A 20,260-nucleotide genomic window follows, 5' to 3' on the forward strand; every position below is an offset into this window, starting at 1 on the left:
ATATGAATATACGCAGGTCGCACGCGCGTGAAGGTCTGGAAGGTCGCAGTACAAACACATGTGCACGACACAAAGCAAGCCAATATTTCCAATATTTCAAATTTTGGGTTTTTTTTACCTGTGCTGCTTGAGTACAACACCGGTAAGTTTCTTTCCAGACGTCTGATACGCAAACTGCTAGTGTCACAGCTTTTTGTGAGATAGCTTCATTAGGCCATGTAAAGCCAAGGTCGCCGTGCTTTTAGTTTTGACCTTGAAGCGAGCCAGAGGTCAAATCTTGAAGCGCTTATGGTGTTGCTATGGTTTGCTACCTCAATCTACCCAAGGCCAAGATCAAAAGAGGGTGGTCGTGTGACATGCGATAATATCGTATGCGTGACACGACGTGATCCACGTGATTGATGACGTCATAACTTGTGAATATAAGGAGCAGCCAAGGCCATATGCTCGCGATGGAAGACGACAAACGCCCCGCCGTGGCAGCTTGTTGAGCAGCAAAGATTTACCAAGCTTAACATATGAAGCTATCGCGTCTTACTAGGCTTAGCAGGAGCTAAACCACCAGCTCTTTTTCCGCGGAAGCACGACAGGTACCAAATGCTCCTACATCCTAAAGAAAGAACACGTTCGAAACAAAATTGCGCTGGATTTTCGCGGAAATTAGCGCAAAGATCGCGACTTTATCGTATCTTCATTCTGCACTGGAATTCTTTTAAGAATTACGGTGGTTTTATTGCTCAGTCTAAACGAAAAAAAAACTGTATTTGCGTATTAGCTTGTTTCGTGCCCAACTGCGAAGGCCCGTGCAGAAGCCATTTTTTTTGTATTCTCTTCTCTGCGTAAAAAAAAGCGAAAGAAAGTGCATAAGAAACCACAGACTCATCAATCTCTCATGCTCAACCGCAATGAACGTCACACCCAGGGACAGGAACACGATGAACACTTTGAACAAGTGCAGTGAAGTCAGATTCGATTGATTAAAGCAGGAGCGAAGTCGTAAACTATTTGAATTTTTCATCAGCAGGATTTAAATCATGATGCCCTGCATGAGGTATCACTTTGCAGGCTCGGGAACGTATGAGCCAAGTGAAGATTTTTAAATTTATTAAAATTGACTAAACGAGCGCCGCCAACAACAAGTAATATAACGAGTAGTACACATGCCAAGGTGGCATCAGTTCCATTAATGCTTCTTCGACACACATTTGCACGAAGAATGAGGATTTTCTCATTATTAGTAGGTAATTGCGTATGTGTTGAGTTTTATGGAATATAACCAATTGGGGCTATATCATGCGCAAAACATCGGTTAAAGTCTGTTTACTTATTCGACTATAGTGTTTCTATCCAAACTTTGTTTACGACATTTGTTTCTTTTAAAACCTGAAAATACAGGACAAATCAAGAAGACCATTTTCAGCTAAGAGCGGTGCTGGTTGAAATGATATGCGCTGATTGTAAAATTAGAATAATGTTTTTTTTTCCCTTTGCGCTTTCAGTTTCCTAAACGAAATTAAAACATGGTTAACTGTTAGGTCATCTCCGCATGATTCACGTAGTGGCTTGTCTTGTATCGCCAGTGTGAAGTTACGTGTATGTGTGTCCTGTACGAAACCGGCAGAGAATTACTTCCTTGAGACGTTCCTGGCGTGTGCAATACTTACATTCACCAAAAACTGGTTTAACGAAGTGCATATTTCCGATTTACTTCGTTGTTCCAAGCAGATTGCATTTTTCTTAATTTACTGGGTACTATTAGTTCTTGCTATTTTTGAAGAACATATTTACTTTTTTTTATTTGCTTGCCGTGAGCTTAAGCAGAGCACAAGTATGCTCTCTTGTTGCTTTTTATTTCGACCTGACTCGCGACCCAGCAGAGTCTTATGTTTTTTTTCTTGAGCAGTGGCTGTTGTTATAATGTGTATGATGTCACCAAGTAGCGAAGTGATTGCATTTCTAGAGTGTAGAGCTGTTAGTACTCTTAGCGAGCCGGTGTAAATAATGCTGCTTATGAGGTGCTCGTTCACTATTCCCTCTACGGCTGCACATATCCCGTAACATGCGGTAGTGAAAAATGAATGCACACTGCAGAAGTCTTACTGTTTCTTCCTAATTCCCTTGTACAACGGCGCTTCCAAAATAAACATCCGTTTTTAACTATCGCTGTGAGAGTTCGCGAAGCCACCGTATTTTTCCTCCAGTGCAGGGAGTTCCTGCATGATAAGTTGTTGTGGGGTTTGTTTTTCGCGAAACTGTGTAAGATTGAAATCTTCGATAGCAGGAAAATTGGGCCATGGAGGTAGTGGGTCCCGTATTCGAGCAATATCAGGTAATGTTCAAGAAAACAGAGATTCTGGCACATCTCTGCAAATTGCACAACCACTGTGGCCTGGTAGCTGGAGGTTTGTTGTTGAACATGTTCTAGATAGACATTTCATTGCAACTGGATAGCCTATTAGGTGAAAACCTTATTTTAAAGAACTCAGAATGGTTCTTCTAAGTTGAAGCGGGAGTTCATTTCTTTCTACATAGAGGCTGGCTATGGGAGGTGTCCATTATGCGCCGCACGAGAGGCGAAGGCCTGGATCTATTTTTTTTTAGACAGGAGGGTCTTGCTGAACCGTGCACAATGCATTCATAATCCTATGGAGGCAGCTACCTTGCGCTCAGCGCTTAAAGTCAGGAAGACCTCAGGAGATTTCAGACTCCATTTTAATACGAACAAGGGATCTGAGACCCCCGTATTAGAATGTCGCTGTTGCACGATTCCGAAGCAACCAACCATTTTGTTCTTGTCATTGGCGGCCGGAACGTCTCTTCACTCGTTTCAAAAATTTTGCTGTGATTTTTAGTCAGAATAATTGACATGGATTCTAAAACCCTAGACTGAGAAAAATTGAAAGAATTGGCAGCCCCACGAAAAGGGTGGAAGAAAAAAGGCAATAAACCCGTGCCCTCCACGAGTCGGTCCATAACTGTTCACTGAGCTCCAAGGATACACAACAACGAGCACAGTGGCACGTAACGACTTTTAAAAATGACTTCTCCCCCCTTGTATAGAACGGTGTGTGAAATAGACCACCAGCCGCTTTATATCTCTCTTTTATATCTCTCTTCACCTGTGCTCGAATCAAGAGCCATAACCGATGGAGCTAAACTTCAAGCACTGCATGTTTGCGGTCACCAGTATGCAATTAAGCATCGCCGGAGAAGACGCACTTCCATCTGTACGCGGAAAGAACCAGTCTTCCTCATCCTGTGTCGTCGGCCCATAGCACGTAATCGGCAGCAGATCTAAGTACTCATGGTTCCATTCAGTCTTTTGCTGTGACTGTATGCATATTTCACAGTGAACTCAAGTAGCATTCTACTTGCTTTTTGTATTCTTTTCGAGTATGCCTTTTCTATTACAGTGTGTCTTATTAGTTGTGATAGCAAGAGTACCCACTGTTAGTATGTTTTAGTAGTGTTTTTGCTGAGACCTGTGCTCTATATACTCACCTACCAAGAACAATAAGCTCGGTTATTGTGCTCACTGACTTGAGTGACCATTTTGGTGTTGATCGTTCTTCTGTATTTCGTTTGCTCATTTTATAAACAGTAAATACAATCCGTTTCCATTTGAGTTTTCTTTGAGTGTTTTGCTGCTTACTGTTAAAATGTGTTATATTCTAAACAATAAAGATATTGATGCCAATTTAATGCGGCTGCGAAGTTTCTGGAAAGCGACCTACAATGAAAATCTGTTGTAGGTTTTTTCTTGGCCTTAGCTAGACTAGAGGATTGCCATCCTAATTATTGCACATCATTTAAATCACACAGATTACTTTTACTACACTGATTTTCAGTCAATTCGTATACATGCTATATCCGTATTAACTAGCCTAAATACAGTTTATACACAGGTTTCGGGCAAATACCAGGTGCTATATACTGCCAATGAGGCTTCCGTTGCAAAGCATAGGAATCACTATAGATGTCTAACTCTCCTGTGTGCACATCCATTATATGCGACAAATGTCCAGCCGTAACATTTGTACAACATACTATTTTAGTGGTACAGATGCATTTCTGATAATCCAGTGGATATCCCCTCAACGTTATGCAGACATATTTGGAGATCTAATGGACATATACAATGCCCAGCAAGTGCTGTATTTGAGACGTCTAAAGGCTGTGTGTGGTTATCTGGGCCGGAGGGACGATGGGTGTGGCTGAGCGAGACCGGAGGACCGAAAGAGAGGCTACGCCAGCTCCGACCCCTTGGCGGCGGCAACTTAATCTGATTAGGCGCAAAGAAGTCGCTTCGGAGGTGCCCGCGCCTGCACTATCAAGACATGCCACTTCTGAGGCGTGCTACGTATGGAGTAGCATGCTTTCTACCTCATCAAGACACACCACAAATATCAGTAGTCGGATATAGCTCCGCCTACATTCAGGACCGCCGCACAGAATTCTTCCACGACAAAAAAAGTAGTCCGTAGTTAAAAATTTCCTCGTTACCTAAACAAGAAACTAATCACAAGAAAAAAATGATAAAACTCTAGATTAATTTTTAATACCTGGCTCGTCTAATAAAGTCAAACATTAAAAAGCCGATTTTGTTTACTAATGCAAGAGGCCGCGGATGGTGGCCCAGTGTTAACCAGCTGTTTTTTAAGTTGTAGGAACCCTCCATTTGTAATTCCTGCATGGAATCCCAGGTCTGCTGCGTCACACGAAAACCACAGAACATGACGCTTTATACCGGAGACGTACACCGATCGATTTACGGGACGCAGGCTGCACAGGCGCAGTGGGCTCGCCTGACCCCAACAATGCCGCTGCGTGTGCGCAGGAGGGGTCCGGTATACGTCTCCAGTATGCGCTAAAAACGTCCGGCCGGCCATGAAGGCCTTCACAGAGGCACATGCTACGAAATGCAACGGCGGAACTTAATGGTGGGGCGTCGATAACTAACCTGCTTCCTAAAAATAAGCGATCGACCTGAAGCGGTATATGTTGAGGTGTCCATAAAGCGTTTGAGGTTTCTACCGAGAAGTGAGCGTGTAAGTTACTGCGTTTTCCCGTTATTCAAAACCGATTTTCATTTAAGATTTGAATTTGTTTTTGATGAAATGAAACGCGCAATAAATCGCCCTGCGCGGTGGACACCTTAACCGCGCCGACAGGGAAGGGCGGGAGGTGAGTGTGGCAGAAGAAATGAGGTTGTGGAGCTGTAGTGTGGGGATTGTTAACACACGTGCAAATTTTGCGTTTAGCCTCCAGCGAAAAGCGGCCGCCGCGGCCACGTTCGAGTTAATTCTTATTTTCATGGGATAGAAGTGAAGTGAAGGAATTGAAAAGGAGAAAGAAGCGCCGTAGTGCAGGGCTTCAAATAAATTTTGCGCACTTTGGCTTTATTACTAAGTCTTGGCATCGAGCAGCACTATGAAGAAAGAAATGGGCGAAGTAACAGTGACTTATCGGTGGACACGTCAACTGCGCAGCGAGAAAGGGATGGAGTGAGTGAGAGAAGAGGTGACGCGGGCAACGCACACAGCACGCGGACGCCTTCTGAATTGGGCCTTTGGCGAAACAAGGCCGTCCGCGGCCGGAATTGAACCCGCGTCCTCGGGCTCGGCCGCTGAACGCGCTAATTTTAGCAAAGCATTTGATAAAGTTCACCACGGAAAACTCATTCAAAAACTAAAAAACATTAATCTTCATGCAGACATTTTAATATCGTGGATTCAAGATTACCTCACGAATAGAGTGCAATTTGTTTCAGTTGATGGGTGCAGCTCCAGTTGTCTCCCAGTCACCTCTGGGGTGCCCCAAGGAAGCGTCTTGGGGCCTTTGCTTTTTCAGATTTACATCAATGATATTGTTAATGTGGTTACTCCAGGAACTCATATTCGCTTGTTTGCTGATGATTGTGTCGTTTTCCGTCAAATTACGTGTATTAACGATCAAAACGAACTTGACCAGTGTCTTCGAAATGTTCTTGATTGGTGCAGCGAGTTTTCCATGGTTCTTAACACTGAAAAAACAGTTTCGATGCAAATAACACATAAAAAGAACCCAATTAACCACGTGTATACACTCGGATCATCAGCACTAAAGCAGGTTAATAGCTACAAATATCTAGGTGTAACAATCACAAGCAGTCTTTCCTGGAACTCACATATAGATAACATATGCTCCTCTGCATTTAAAAAGCTGTGTTTTCTGAGGCATAAACTAAGAAATTCACCTTCTCACGTAAAACTGCTAACGTATAACACTTACATCAGGCCAAAGCTTGAGTATGCTTCGGTTGTTTGGGACCCATTCACTAAACTTAACATATATAAATTAGAAAGGGTTCAAAGAAAAGAGGTTTGGTTTATCTATTCCAAATTTAAAATCACCGACTCCCCCACTGACCTCATGGCGGCTAACAATATTGAAACACTTGAAACGCGAAGAGGAAAATATCGCCTTGAGTTTCTTTATTCTTTACTTAACCATAAGTTTGCTTTGGATCCCTCACAGTACATATCCCCTTTAACCACACGTTAAACCCGACATCATCACATTCACTCATTGACACCGTATTTTGCGAAAACTGACTGTTTTAAATATTCGTTTTTTCCGCGGACAATATCCGATTGGAACCATGTTATGACATCGTAATAGTTTGCAATATTTGTCTCCTCATTTTTATGTATATTTTTTTTCATTGTGTTCTGTATCTTTTGAGTTTTAAGAATATATGCCTGTCCTGCTTGGACCCTGGAAAGGGTCTGCAGTATGTACTAAATAAATAAAATAAATAAAAAAACACTGAACTTCCACAGGTGGTATAGGTAGACAGTTCAGACCTCGAATGCAGTACGAATTCGGCGCCACTCATATCGCAGTAAAAAAAATAAAAACATTGGAACCAATTGCGATTGTTTCAGTTTGTTCCAATTGTATCCAAATGGACTCAACAGGACATAGCAATCCAATCAGTTGATCAGTTGCTTATCCCATTGGCTTCGAAAATTCCAGCTGGGAGTGCTGTCATCATTGGAATATCGGAACCATCTTAGAAGTTCTAAAACCAGTTGGATATAAATCCAATTGGTTCTTGAGATCCCGATTGGACATTCCAATGAGTTACAGAGATTTCAAGTGGCCGTTGTCCCCGTGAAAAAAATTGAGAGCCAATTAGACTTCTCAGTTATAGAATACAGAACTGTGTACACAACTCATAATTTAATTTCCCTTGTAAAACGTTGGAGCAAGGCAGAATGACCCCCTGCAGGAGAAAATCTAATTGGTTCCAATTCCAACCAAGGACTTTTGTAGCGAGAGCTACACTGCGCTACCCAGTCGAGCATTTCGCCCTGAGCCTGGGAGGCCGATGGTGCGCATGCGCGAAACCAGAGATTAGCAGCAGGTGTGCGGCGCATGACGTCAGAGTCGGCTGCCACTGCGTATGTACGGCGGTGAGTATAAAAGCTGAGGTGATATGACTCAGTGCATCACAATCTCTTCGTATGGGTGATGAAAAGCGGTCTCCAGCCGCCGCTGCGCATGTGGTATCGTTAGGAGATCAATTCTTCGGACCCAGAAGTCGTCGCCTGGTACTTGGCCGCTCTGCAGAGAAAGAATGAGCATCAGAAGGCTGATTGTGCGGCAGAGATGCCTGTGCAAAGAGAAAAATGTCTTGCCAAGCGGCGACGCCAAGGTAGCTCTTGCTACGTATATCCTGGCATAGCTGAGCTAAGCCACTGCCTTTTTTTTTTCAGCTGAGATGTGCACAGCCATTTCAGAGGCACATATTGTGCTGAAAACAATAGCTGCAGTACAACACGGTGGTGGTGGTGAAAACATTTACTGAGAGAGGGAGACAAAACTTGCCGAAAATGGGTTCCAATGATGAAAGGCACTGCCCGAGCTTGTTTCATTAGGTAGGCAGCGTTGGTCACCCAGTTGCGAGCTGAGCAGCGCAACTTCTCAGGTCTCCGGAGAGGATGGGTGGAAGGTTTGGGTGATGTTGGCAGGCTTATTTATTATGCATAGTATAGAGAAGGGAACTTGTCCGCACATGGTGGTTGAAGGCGTGAGCTAGGTCGCTTCACATTGTGGACTGAGATAATCTGATTATAATGCAGTTAGGAGGCCTAGCGCCCTGTAGGCAGCGAGCAGCACACAGCGGTTTACCAAAAGCAGAACATTTGTTCTACTTAAACACTTGATCTGAGTTGGAGCTTTAAGATGTGGAGACTATTTCGATGCAGTGTTACCATGTGGAGGCCGCCCGCTAAATTTCAGATTGAATAATCTAGGCTCGTAAAAATGCAGGATCGAAAATGTGTTTAAAAATCAATTCTCAATTTCTGCCATTCTCAACATGTGGGCAGAGTTCAGGATACTGATGCATATAAAAAATTTTTAAATATATTCTTAGTTGCATAACTCAAAAGTTACCGTAATGAAAGTAATTTAGAAACCAAAATTACAATTATGGACTTGTTGGCAAAAAGACAGCCTTGTGTTGCAGAAAAAAACTTGTATTTGCTGTGGTGAAACTATGAAGGCACGTCATCATCAAGCTCCGATTTGGGTATCAGAAGCAGTGACCCCAATAAGAAGCTCAACACGGAACCTCAATGAGCATTAATGAAAACGGTGCAAAGGAGACATAGAAAGTGCCTCACTCCAGACATTAAGACATGGCAACCCGTTTGCTCCAAAACTGAAAAAGCAAAAGCCTCCGTTAGATAGAAATCATATGCATGGTTCAAACAAAAACACAGAAGGTGATGAATGACCGACACAAGTGTAAAGTGCTCACCTAAGTAATCTTGGTGTTTGTCAATTTTTGCCTTCTGTGTCATTTCGACCATGGATGTTTTCTAGGTGTCGAACACCAACTGGCATAACAAAAAAATACTCGGAAAAGACTGTGTGCTGTTCATTGCTTCATGAAACAAAACTTGCTATCAATCACAGATTCTGGTCCAATCTATTAAGAGTGTTGTTAAAGCAAAAGCCTGAACCATGACCTATATCTCTTTAGGCTTTCTGAATCTGTCTTTCACCCTCCCACTGTGTTTGGTATTGTATTACACTGAAACTCTATATAAGTATCAAGGCCTCGTATCGGGAACAACCAGCTGAATAACAGCAACCATTGCAGAATTCTCCAGATTTTTAAAATCACCCGTCTGTCCTTAAAAGATGCTTAGTAATCATGGATAATGGAATAATTCTTCACGGGTGGTCACACCGACACCCCGGTGTGTAATGATTTGTGAGCAGTGAACTGTAGCTAATGCAGAAAAGGCATCACAGGTGTGGTGCCATATCAGTGGAATAATGGGGTTGGGCAGGGCATGCAATGCGAAGCCAAGATAACTGCTGGTCCTTAAGGGTAACGGAGTGGATTCCAAGAGAAGGGAGGCGTAGCAGGGGGCGGCAGAAAGTTAGGTGGGCGATGAGATTAAGAAGTTTGCGGGGATACAGTGGCCGCAGCTGGCAAAGGATAGGGTTAATTGGAGAGACATGGGAGAGGCCTTTGCCCGGCAGTGGGTGTAGTCAGGCTGATGATGATGATGATCAATGGCATACTGCACCAACTTTTTTGTATTTTTATTCCAGCATGTAGAGATAGGGAGTGAGGTGACAATCTGAAAACTCATACGAACATACCAAAGCACTCAAGAGCAGGAAGATTCACATGGTCAGAGGGCAGTGTCATGATATGGCTATTACACGGATGCCATAATATGAAAACATACACGGTGAAAAAACAGATCACAAAGGAGACTTTGTAGAATAAACAGTTGCTTCATAAATAACGTTTTCAGATGCAGGAAGACGCACAATATCGATACAAACGACATGTTTACCTTATACAAACGAGGCCACTTTGAGAAACTATGCTGCCAGAAAGATCCACCCAACAGACCGCCGAAAAATTCAAAATTGTGTGAGTGAACAACATTAGCAACAATGACAACAGCAACAAACCGAGATGGTAACCATGAAAATGGACCCTTTTAAGTCAACATCTGAGGAAGTCATAAAGGCTCTCAGCTCTATATAAGGACATGATGAACATGACTACGGAAGAAAAACAATTAGTGTCATCTCTCCATAACAGCAAACTTTCCTTCGTGTGAGAGATTCATGAATTCATGCAAATGTGAACACAAGACATCATTTTATGGAAAAAAATGAAACAAAATACGCAATGCCATTCAGTTTTAAAAACGCACACTATTAAGTGCCACGGATATTTCCGAACAGGATAGATTCTCTGCTCTGCATGCCGAATACAATGCAGTGGTGAGGATATCTTCTGAGGAACTAACCAAGTCAAATTGTGGTTGTCACACAGTATTCCGGAGCACTGACATGCATTGCATCCGTACATCAAAGTCCTTTTAGAAGGCATATGCAGTAGTATGTAGCTGCCGCCTAAAACGCTACAGGTATTTAAGGTGACAGAGTACAACACACGCCCTTGTTCTTCAGGAACACAGCACGCAGTTTCAGTGTCTACTGTACAGCAATAATGAGCCAGGTAGACTAACTGCCACCGGTAAAACAGTAAAGCTTTCAGGACATGATCATCAGGAAACAAATCTGGCACCATCTTTTTTCAATAAGCTTGAGGTAAACATTCCGGTCTGTCACATAATACAATACAATGCACTGTATCCCCCGAACTACGTTGATATTCAGCTAAAACTTCCAGGCACACGTTCTGACAGCATACAACGGAGTAAAGTTTGAACAATATTGTGCCACTCATGCTGTAAAAGTTTTGTGGTGCAAAAAAAATATGCCAGTCATTTGTGGTATGGCGTGGCATGCGAAAAAAGTTAGCCCATTATGACAGTGCTGATTATTTTTTCATTTCAAGAGAGCAAATACAAATAATTCTTAGTTAACACTATTTGGTTTTGTGGTTTTGTGGGGTTTAACGTCCCAAAGCGACTAAGGCTATGAGAGACGCCGTAGTGGAGGGCTCCGGAAATTTCGTCCACCTGGGGTTCTTTAACGTGCACTGACATCGCACAGTACACGGGCCTCTAGAATTTCTCCTCCAAAGAAATTCTAGCCGCCGCGGCCGGGATCGAACCCGCGTCTTTCGGGTCAGCAGCCGAGCACCATAACCGCTGAGCCACCGCGGCGGCGTAGTGGAGGGCTCCGGAAATTTCGACCACCTGGGGTTCTTTAACGTGCACTGACATCGCACAGTACACGGACCTCTAGAATTTCTCCTCCAAAGAAATTCTAGCCGCCGCGGCCGGGATCGAACCCGCGTCTTTTGGGTCAGCAGCCGAGCACCATAGCCACTGAGCCACCGCTGCGGCTAGTTAACACTATTGTCAGTAACATAACACTCACTAAAAAAAGCAAATATAATGTGTATACAATGAGAAACAAACATGTGTTGATAAACTTCAGCAGTCCCTTGAAGCTGCTGTGCAGGAAAAGACAACTGAATTTTGGAGCCTGAATTTAATTTCTCCTGATGCAGTCATATGCTTGCATGGTGCAGCGTTCACTGACAAATAACCTGGATCCAAGTCGGACAAAAATTGAATAATCACACTATGTACTTTTCTTTAAGACCAAGTGCCTAACTTTGTTCTCTTCAGACTAAAAAGACCGTTTAATTTTTCTTGCTCTGTGTGCATTGTTTTACGTTGTGCAAAAATTCATGGTTGACAGACACTTTTCTTGAAAAACCTAAGTCACTGAAAGGTACTGACACGTATGAGCCCTAAAAAGTCAGTTTAACAAATTCAAACACATATTGTGTGCAGTGATATTCTTCATTGAGAAAAATGCAACATTTATAACTTTCGAGCATCAGTGATCTTGCAAGCTGAAGTCTTCAAACCAAGATTTTATCCACTGACCCAAGCCAGTTCTGCAATGCTTGAGTAGCAACGGAAAAAAAATAACTGTAGAGTCAAAACACCTCAACAATCATCTACAACAAATATTTGACTCAGGCACTTGCGAAAAATGGCATTCTTCATGAAGGAGCAGAGTTAAGAGCACAGTCCACTGTAACCATTCATATATTCATCAGAAAATCATCTGCATGCTACAGGCCCACTTTGCAAAGCATTTCCTGCATACAGTGAAAGCACTTTAGTGTCACAAAAAATTCACTTGAAGATAGCGTATCTCATCGACTAGCAAACAGCAGCTGTGCCATGCAAAGCTATGCAGTCTCAGCTAGCCCTATAATATCTTTCAAAAGACTTATCATCACAAACGTTATTCACTTTTAGCAAAAGTGGAATCTATTAGAGAAGACGTACTAGCTATAATAAAGATGGCCATCAGTGACAGCAAAGTAGCCACTATTCTTTAATTGTACGTATACATGCTACAAGCCACTACAGGCTTGTGATTTAACCCTCCTAATAATAAAGAAGTCTGCAAAATGCAACAAGTCAGTCATAACTAAATAAAGGATGCCAAGGTATAAATATACAGTCATAAACGAGCGTTCATCAACCTGAGATTATTGAAATCGATTTACCCAAAATTGTTCGCCACAATGTAGTACAACATACATTGTCTGTTGTGCAATGAATTGGCGAATAAAGGCAAATGCAAAAAATTGCATAGAAAGCATTGTGCAACACATGGCAAATGAAAACCATGTTTAGATTGTGAAAGAACTAAAAAAGAAAAGACATATAGACAGACACGCAGAGTGTGCTTACTTCCAACTGATTTTATTTCATGCGAGAAGCGAAAATTTATACTCTTGGCTTTTCACCTGGGCATGCTTACAAGGCTTCAACCACAGAGCGATGAATGGCGAATTCTTATTGGATAGCCCCAGAGTCCAATCAAAGATAAAACACGTCTTTATCCAACAGCAGAATTGAAGGAGCACTCACGCAATCCTCTCCAGCTTGCGTTATTTCCAAAGCTTCAACAATTTCTCGGGTGATTTGCACTTAAATTGAGAACGCTGGTCCCATTTTAAGTATCTAGTTAATTCCCCATTTCTTAGTTGGGGCAACGACCAGTTTTTACAAAAACAAGAAGTATGTATATACAGTCCATCAATGCTCCAGTTTTAGGTGATCGCTTTTTAACTGAACATAGCACGATGCTTTCTGCCTGCCTTGAAGATGGTTTTATGGGGTTTAACGTCCCAAAGCAACTCAGGATATGAGGGACGCCGTATAGTGAAGGGCTCCGGAAATTTCCACCACCTGGGGTTCTTTAACGTGCACTGACATCGCACAGTACACGGGCCTCTAGAATTTCACCTCCAAAGAAATTCGACCACCGCGGCCGGAATCGAACCCGCGCCTTTCGGGTCATCAGCCAAACGCCATAACCCCTGATCCACTGCGGCGGCCTGCCTTGAAGATTTGGGTGTTTTAAAGGTCTTTCATTTTGTTGACGATTTTTTAATCTTTTTACGCCACATCCATCACCCTTGATGAAGCTGTGAAAAGCGTTTTAAATAAGTTTTCACACAGCTTATCACCACTTGTCATCATGCATGAGCTTCCTCAGAACAGCAGCAAATGCTTTCTTGATGAGGTTCTTAGAAGACCACAAGTACTGGATCTATCAACCCAGGGATGGAAAAATGCCTTTACCTCTCAGTTCTGTGCATTCTAAGCTAATCAAACGAAACATAGCTTAGGGTTCTGCAACGCTGTAAAAAAGTCATGCCCACATGCAACTGAAGAAAGCCTGTCTTTTCAGCCAAAAAGGTTGCAGGACGCAGGTTATCCACTGCACATGCTGGTTTTAGTAGCCGAAGAACTGGTTAAAAAGAAAGGAAGGGAAGTCAAGTTTCGGCAAGAGCCCGAAAAGACAAAAGAAAAGTTGCAGTTATACCTTACAAGCAGGCTTTCGCACAATCTGAGAAAAACTGGCAGTAGGGTGAAAGTTAAACGTTTTGTTTCCCACCTCGAATAAGCTGAGTGCGCTATATAGATGCAGCATTTCAGAAAATACGAGGAAGGCCAGTTGAACAATCAGGCACTAAAAGCAATTTGTAAGATGCACAGGAGTTGTCTATCAAGAACCTTAAACATGTGGTAAATATTATTTAGGTCAGGCAGTAAGATGTTTTAACGAAAGGTTAGGTGAACATGACTTCAATGCGAACAACAGATAAGGGGGCACATGAGTATTCATTGTCTCAAGGTCTAAAAAAAGAGTGGTTGCCGTCCTGTTTTTCACAAATGTGAAGTTCTTTTTAAGCTTTTTTTAAGAGCAAATACAAAATCGCCCGAGAAATTGTTGAAGGTTTGGAAATAACGCGAGCTGGGGATGATTGCATAAGTGCTCCTTCAATTGTGCTGTCGGATAAAGAGATGTCTTATCTTTGATTGGACTCCAGGGCTATTCGATAAGAATTCGTTCATCATTCTGTGGTTGAAGCCTTGTAAGCATGCGCAGGTGAAAAGCCAAGAATATAAGTTTTTGCTTCTCGCATGAAATGTAATCAGTTGGAAGAAGGCGCATTGTGTCAGACTATTTCTGTGTCCTTGTCTTTTTGAAAGCTTTCACGATTTAAACATCGTTAACCAACTAGCCTAAACACTGCCGCTGTTGAAACAAAAACCATAATTTCCACAGTATTCATGCCATTAGCCAGACTTCTCAGCTAGACAACCTCACCGCGATAATGCGGCAATGAAGCTGCGAGTTATTGCCTTGAAAAATGCGACGACCACTCACTCCAAAATTCCTAAAAAAAAAAAACGACAATGGGGAAAGTTAGCAGATGTGGAAAGGTGAAGAAACTGATGGTTCTGCACATAAACTTCTTACCATGACTGTGCTTTTCGCTGTTTAGTCAAGATGCAGTAATCTTAGATGGTGAGTCAACAGGTGCAATAAAAATTTTCAGCTGGGAAAATGACAAAAATGGTGTTGATGCCAACAGAGGACTAATGGAGAACATAGCGGTCATGCTGAAATACATAAAACAAGTGCAGTGAACACCACGCCTGCATGCCGAACCTTAGAAAACACACAACAAGGAACGTTTGAGGAAGAACAAGTACAATGGTTAAGTCAGCATCTACATAAAAACAAAGCATGCACAGCTACCTCACGTCATTGATTTTTTTCATCACGCTGCTTGCTGCTGTGTGAATGTTGCATTGCTGGGTAGGTAGTTTTACAATAGGCGTCATACGTTGCATTTAATGCTTAACATTGCAGTGCAAACTCTTTGTTATCGTGGTGCCACTGCTGATTACAAAGAGCTATACCAATGGCGGCTTGCCCAGCCAAGACGACAACAACAAGTAAAAGAACAGTTCGAAATGAGAAGGAAAAACACAGAAAATCTCACATACATCCAACAGTGTACATCCCTGAAGATCTCAGAAGTGAGATTAAAAAAACCTGTCTTTCTTTTGCAGAATTTTTGCTCGAAAACAGAATTTGGTGCAAGAAAGAGATAAGTGGTGAAAGAACAGATTAAAAGGTTAACACACTGCATTTTGAAATGGCACAGCCCTACTGTGCCTCCAAAATGTTACCTTTAGTAGAGATCATAAGAACTTCCATTTTGGGTAGCTTCTGAAGTATCCAGAAAGATGAAAATAAGATCCTGCAGCCATAGCTGTTACTTCACGGGGTTTCAATAGCTATTAGCATCATCACTAGCGAAGAAGTTCTTTAGCCCCTTGTTTCAGGAGTTGTTAAGCTGTCTTCGACCTCACTAACTTGACGCTGGATTATAAGTAGTAGCAGTAAATGAAGAATCAAGGAATCTTCCACTGCAAAGGTTTCAGCTCCTTAGACAATTAATCTCGAAACAGGAAGCACACCTCTGTGGCAAAGTATATCGCTCCTAATGTCCCCATTCAGTTATGTTAGAGGACAGTTCTGAACAACTCCATTCAAATGTCAAATTTTTGTCTCTTGCAAGCCGCTGACATGAACATTGTTGGTAAGAGCCAGGACATCTAGCCATATTACATCATCTCATGTGACCTTAGCTTTTGTTTACATTGCCACATTTCCTACGACAGCTCTCTTTTGGGTTCTCTCTTAAGCATGAAAGATGAAATATTTCTGCCTTCAGTATACATGGCACTACGAATGACAGGCTGCTTATTCACTGTGGTGCCCAAGACGTATCAAACCACTGAGACACTTATTAACCTTACCAGGATGACTAATACCAGTGGCATAAAACTATGCCACTTATTTTGACAGCCCAAACCTTATAATGTTCACATCATCATCATCATCAGCCTGACTACGCCCACTGCAGGGCAAAGGCCTCTCCCATGTCTCTCCTATTAACCCTGTCCTTCGCCAGTTGCGGCCACTGTATCCCCGCAAACTTCTTAATCTCATCCGCCCACCTAACTTTCTGCCGCCCACTGCTACGCTTGCCTTCTCTTGGAATCCACTCCGTTACCCTTAAGGATCAGCGGTTATCTTGCCTTCGCATTACATGCCCTGCCCAAGCCCACTTCTTCCTCTTGATTTCAACTAAGATGTCATTTACCCGCGTTAATTCCCTCATCCACTCAGCCCGCTTCCGATCTCTTAACGTTAGGCCTATCATTTTTCTTTCCATAGCTCGCTGCGTTGTCCTTAAATTAAGCTGAACCCTTTGTTAGCCTTCACGTTTCTGGCCCATAGTTGAGGCTATGATGTAGAATTTTTACTTTGCTTAATAGCAGTTATCTAAATAAACAATTCACATACTAGGTCATACTGCTGAGGACACATCTGCAGACAGCATGCTATCAGCAAGTGACGCTGTCCAGTTGGTCACAATACCCGACAAAGTTGGACGTAACTTTTTATATCATTCTGCTTAACCCTAGCAAGGAAAAGTATATTCCACAGCCAGCCACATCTATAATATACGTATTTCTTGCCAACGCCAAGCCATAATTGTTAACTATAGGCCTCTCATTACCAGAAAGATCGTACCACACCATAGATCAACAAACTTATAGTTTGCTTTTCCATCTACCATCTTAATAAGTGTAGCCTCTGACTGTGCAATCGAGGCCATTAGAAATTGGCAGAGTAAATGGAACAGATTTGCAGCAATTCTCCCAGCCAATGAAGCAAGATGCAGTCAAGGCATCTAGTGACAAATGTATCAGGTAAAAATTGCTGTGAAAGAAAAAAAAAGAAATGAAGCGAGGTTAAAATTGCTCATGGTTTTACTGACAATTGTATACCACTTGAATACTGTAGCAAAACTCATGGCATCAACCTGGACTGCTGTTTTATACAATTTAAACATAAAGAGCATGTTCTATAAAGTAGTGGTCAGAAATGGGCTGAAAAATGTCTAAATATCAGCTTTCATCTTTTTCTCACATCATACGTTACTGCCCAGAAACATGCACATATATGCTTGCCTACAATGATGAAAAGCATTTCCACATTTTTGTGCTGCACTCGGTCACAGAGAGCACAATTACAGGCTTCCAGAAAGACAGGAGAGTTTTAAGCAATACGCACGACAAGAAACTCAAAGGAGTCAAAGCCACACAAGCATGTCGGATGAAAATGATAAACAATAAATGTTTCGCTGTGACTGTTCATCCTCTTTCGCTAAGCCTTAATGAGGTAATAACAATATGCATAGATCGATGCTCATCAAAAGATTCCTTTCGTGACCTGCTCTTGAAGGTTTTCCCAATCCCGTACAGAAGCAATTCGAAGATTGAGCAAACTTTCGTTGCTAATAGGTACATAGAGAGCAGAGAACCTGTAAAGAGGACTGTATAAAAATTTGGACTTTGATTCTGTCATACCAAATGACCTGGCAATATGCTTTTGTGTTGACACTACTTGGTGTCCCCCCCCCCTTCACTTTTTTTCTGGCATCAGTAATTGGAGGTCTGGCATGAGCTCAGCCAAACTTTCCACACAGGCTGCAATCGTAGCTTTGCTATATATGCAGATGGCCCCGTCTGTGCAGCAAACCAAGTATTTTATGAACAGATATATGTGACCTTGTGTTTCAAAGTTCACTTATTTGCAGTCGTCGTAAAAATTGACATACAAAACTCTCCTGAAACCTGACAAAAATATTTGCGCACCGGGCTGGCACCCTCACAGTAAGCTGCCAGCAAACACTGCAACACAAAACTATTAGGTATTCATCAATGGCTGCAATCTTCTGAAAATCTTTTCCAGCCCAACTGGTCTATGGAACAATTTCCAGTGGGTTCCAGTGGGTTCCAGTTGGAACCATCTAGGTTCCACTTGGTTCCAACTGGAACCAGCTGGGAATTGTTCCATAAACCAGTTAGGCTGGGAAAGATTTTCACCTGCACTATGCACTCGGAAGACAAAAGATTAAATGTTTTGATGTCTATAAGTCGTGCGCCCAGGACCAACAATCGTCGCATTCAGGTCCACAGAGCAACAGGCATGAGTGCCTCTTTGGTGCCTGGTGCTGGCGTCAGGGTCTCCTCAGCGAGAAAGTCCATGGGCATGTCAACCAGGTGACCTCTGACTTCCCGCAATTCAGCACGGGCCTGTTCGGGATCGGTCTCGGCAAGGCCGGGGACGGCGGTGAACTCGCGTAAACCCGCGAAAGTGCGCACGCTGTCTGAAGGGATGCAGCGAAACACCTGCATTTAGAAAGAGGTAAGCGTGGGCTTTGGCACGTAGCTGAGTAGTTTAGAACCGGATCTGACTCCTTGAGAATTGTGGCATCTGTAGCCTTTTGTGAAGTACAGGTTTTTGTCAACATTACAAAGACAAATAATAATGATCATCATGATTGGTTTGGTTTTATGGGGTTTAACGTCCCAAAGCGACTGAGGCTATGAGAGACGCCGTAGTGAAGGGCTCCGGAAATTTCGACCACCTGGGGTTATTTAACGTGCACTGACATCGCACAGCACACAGGCCTCTAGAATTTCGCCTTCATCGAAATTCAGCCGCCGCGGCCGGGATCGAACCCGCGTCTTTCGGGTCAGCAGCCGAGCGCCGTAACCACTGAGCCACCGCGGCGGGGCGATGATCATCATGAATGCAATTACTTAACTCCCTAGCAGATACATTTTTTTTTTTCGGAAATGGTATCAAAATTGACAATTGGTATACAAGCTGCAATCTCTAGGCAAACTGAAAAAATACTTTGTACGAGCCCTACTTGCCTTAAACCGGACACATGGTCCCAGAAAACACACAAGCTGGACTAGCAAGGAGCTAGACATGACGGTCCACTTATGACATCCACTTATGAATAAGCACTAATCATTTCCGAGCTAGCTGATTCATGTTAGACAAGGAACACTGATACTGAATGCAAAATACAGACCAACACAACCATCATGCCAACTAACAAATCTCTTTTCTGTCCTCCATGCCATGAGAGAGAAGGCACAGCAGAGGGAAAAGAGAGGAAAACGGTTCAGGAGAAGCAGCTGAAGAGCTGGAGAACAAAGAATAAACAATGATTCGGTACTGGGACTCACAGCTTTCCTACAACGCTGTGTGCGGTCCACACACACAGCAACAGACCTGACCCATGAGTTTTTGCTCTGATCTTTCACTCGCTCATGCACATTCACCATTTCTCAGAGTTAATGCCACTGCAAGCTATCGATTAATGACCCGGAATTGAGCTTACAAACACGTACAACAGAACGAGAGCCGCTGCTCACTGGCTGCTGAAGACCGGCTCACCTTTTCGAAGATCTGCGCGTTTCGACGCGCCATGGTTCGCCAGACGCCGTCGTAGAAGGACGCGGCGACGGGGTCTCTTATGTCTATGCCGCTGGCACTGCCATCGCTCTCGAGGAGGCCCAAATGCTCGCGGAAGAGCGTGCGACGCAGTGCACCGGCGAAGCGGCCCGCTGAGTAGAGGCGGCCGTCCATGACGCTCTTCTCGCGGTCCGTGTCGTGCACCACAATGGCCAGCTCGCTGTCCCGCCGGCCCAGGAGGCTGCGGTCGTTGATGTTGGCCGAGCCGATGATGGTCACCTCGTCGTCCACAATCATCATCTTGCTGTGCACGTACACCAGTTCCTGGATCTGGTAAGGTGCAAGAAAAACGGCTTTCAGGGCACTATGCTTGAAGGGGTTGGGAAACTAAATTATACTGCGTGAGCAGTATAGTTCCCTCTTGGCGAAAAACCCGCTGTCTCTCGGTGTGACGCCAGCACTTTCCGAGCACTCTCAGAGTCCGGAAAAAGCCTCCTCTAGGGTACCCTCTGCTTTTCAGTTACCACGAATAAAGGTAGCATAAATGTAAACAACAAAATAAGGTAACTAGCCTTTAGTAAAAAGC

General features: G+C 43.2%; 1 protein-coding gene across 1 annotated transcript in view; it reads right to left on the reverse strand.

Moving 5' to 3' along the window:
• Positions 1 to 12,327: 12,327 nt before the first annotated feature.
• Pld (Phospholipase D) overlaps positions 12,328 to 20,260 on the reverse strand; it is a 108,275-nt gene continuing 100,342 nt past the window's right edge. The window contains exons 25-26 of the mRNA XM_089561477.1: positions 19,657 to 20,004; positions 12,328 to 18,593 (exon numbers count right to left, since the gene is read on the reverse strand). Coding sequence (XP_089417603.1) covers positions 18,369 to 18,593; positions 19,657 to 20,004 — 573 coding nt within the window. The 3' untranslated portion in view covers positions 12,328 to 18,368. The remainder of the gene's footprint in view (positions 18,594 to 19,656; positions 20,005 to 20,260) is intronic.

The sequence above is a fragment of the Amblyomma mixtum genome, chromosome 9 (genome assembly GCF_055824585.1).
Source record: "Amblyomma mixtum isolate Tamu chromosome 9, ASM5582458v1, whole genome shotgun sequence".
Lineage (NCBI taxonomy): Eukaryota > Metazoa > Arthropoda > Arachnida > Ixodida > Ixodidae > Amblyomma > Amblyomma mixtum.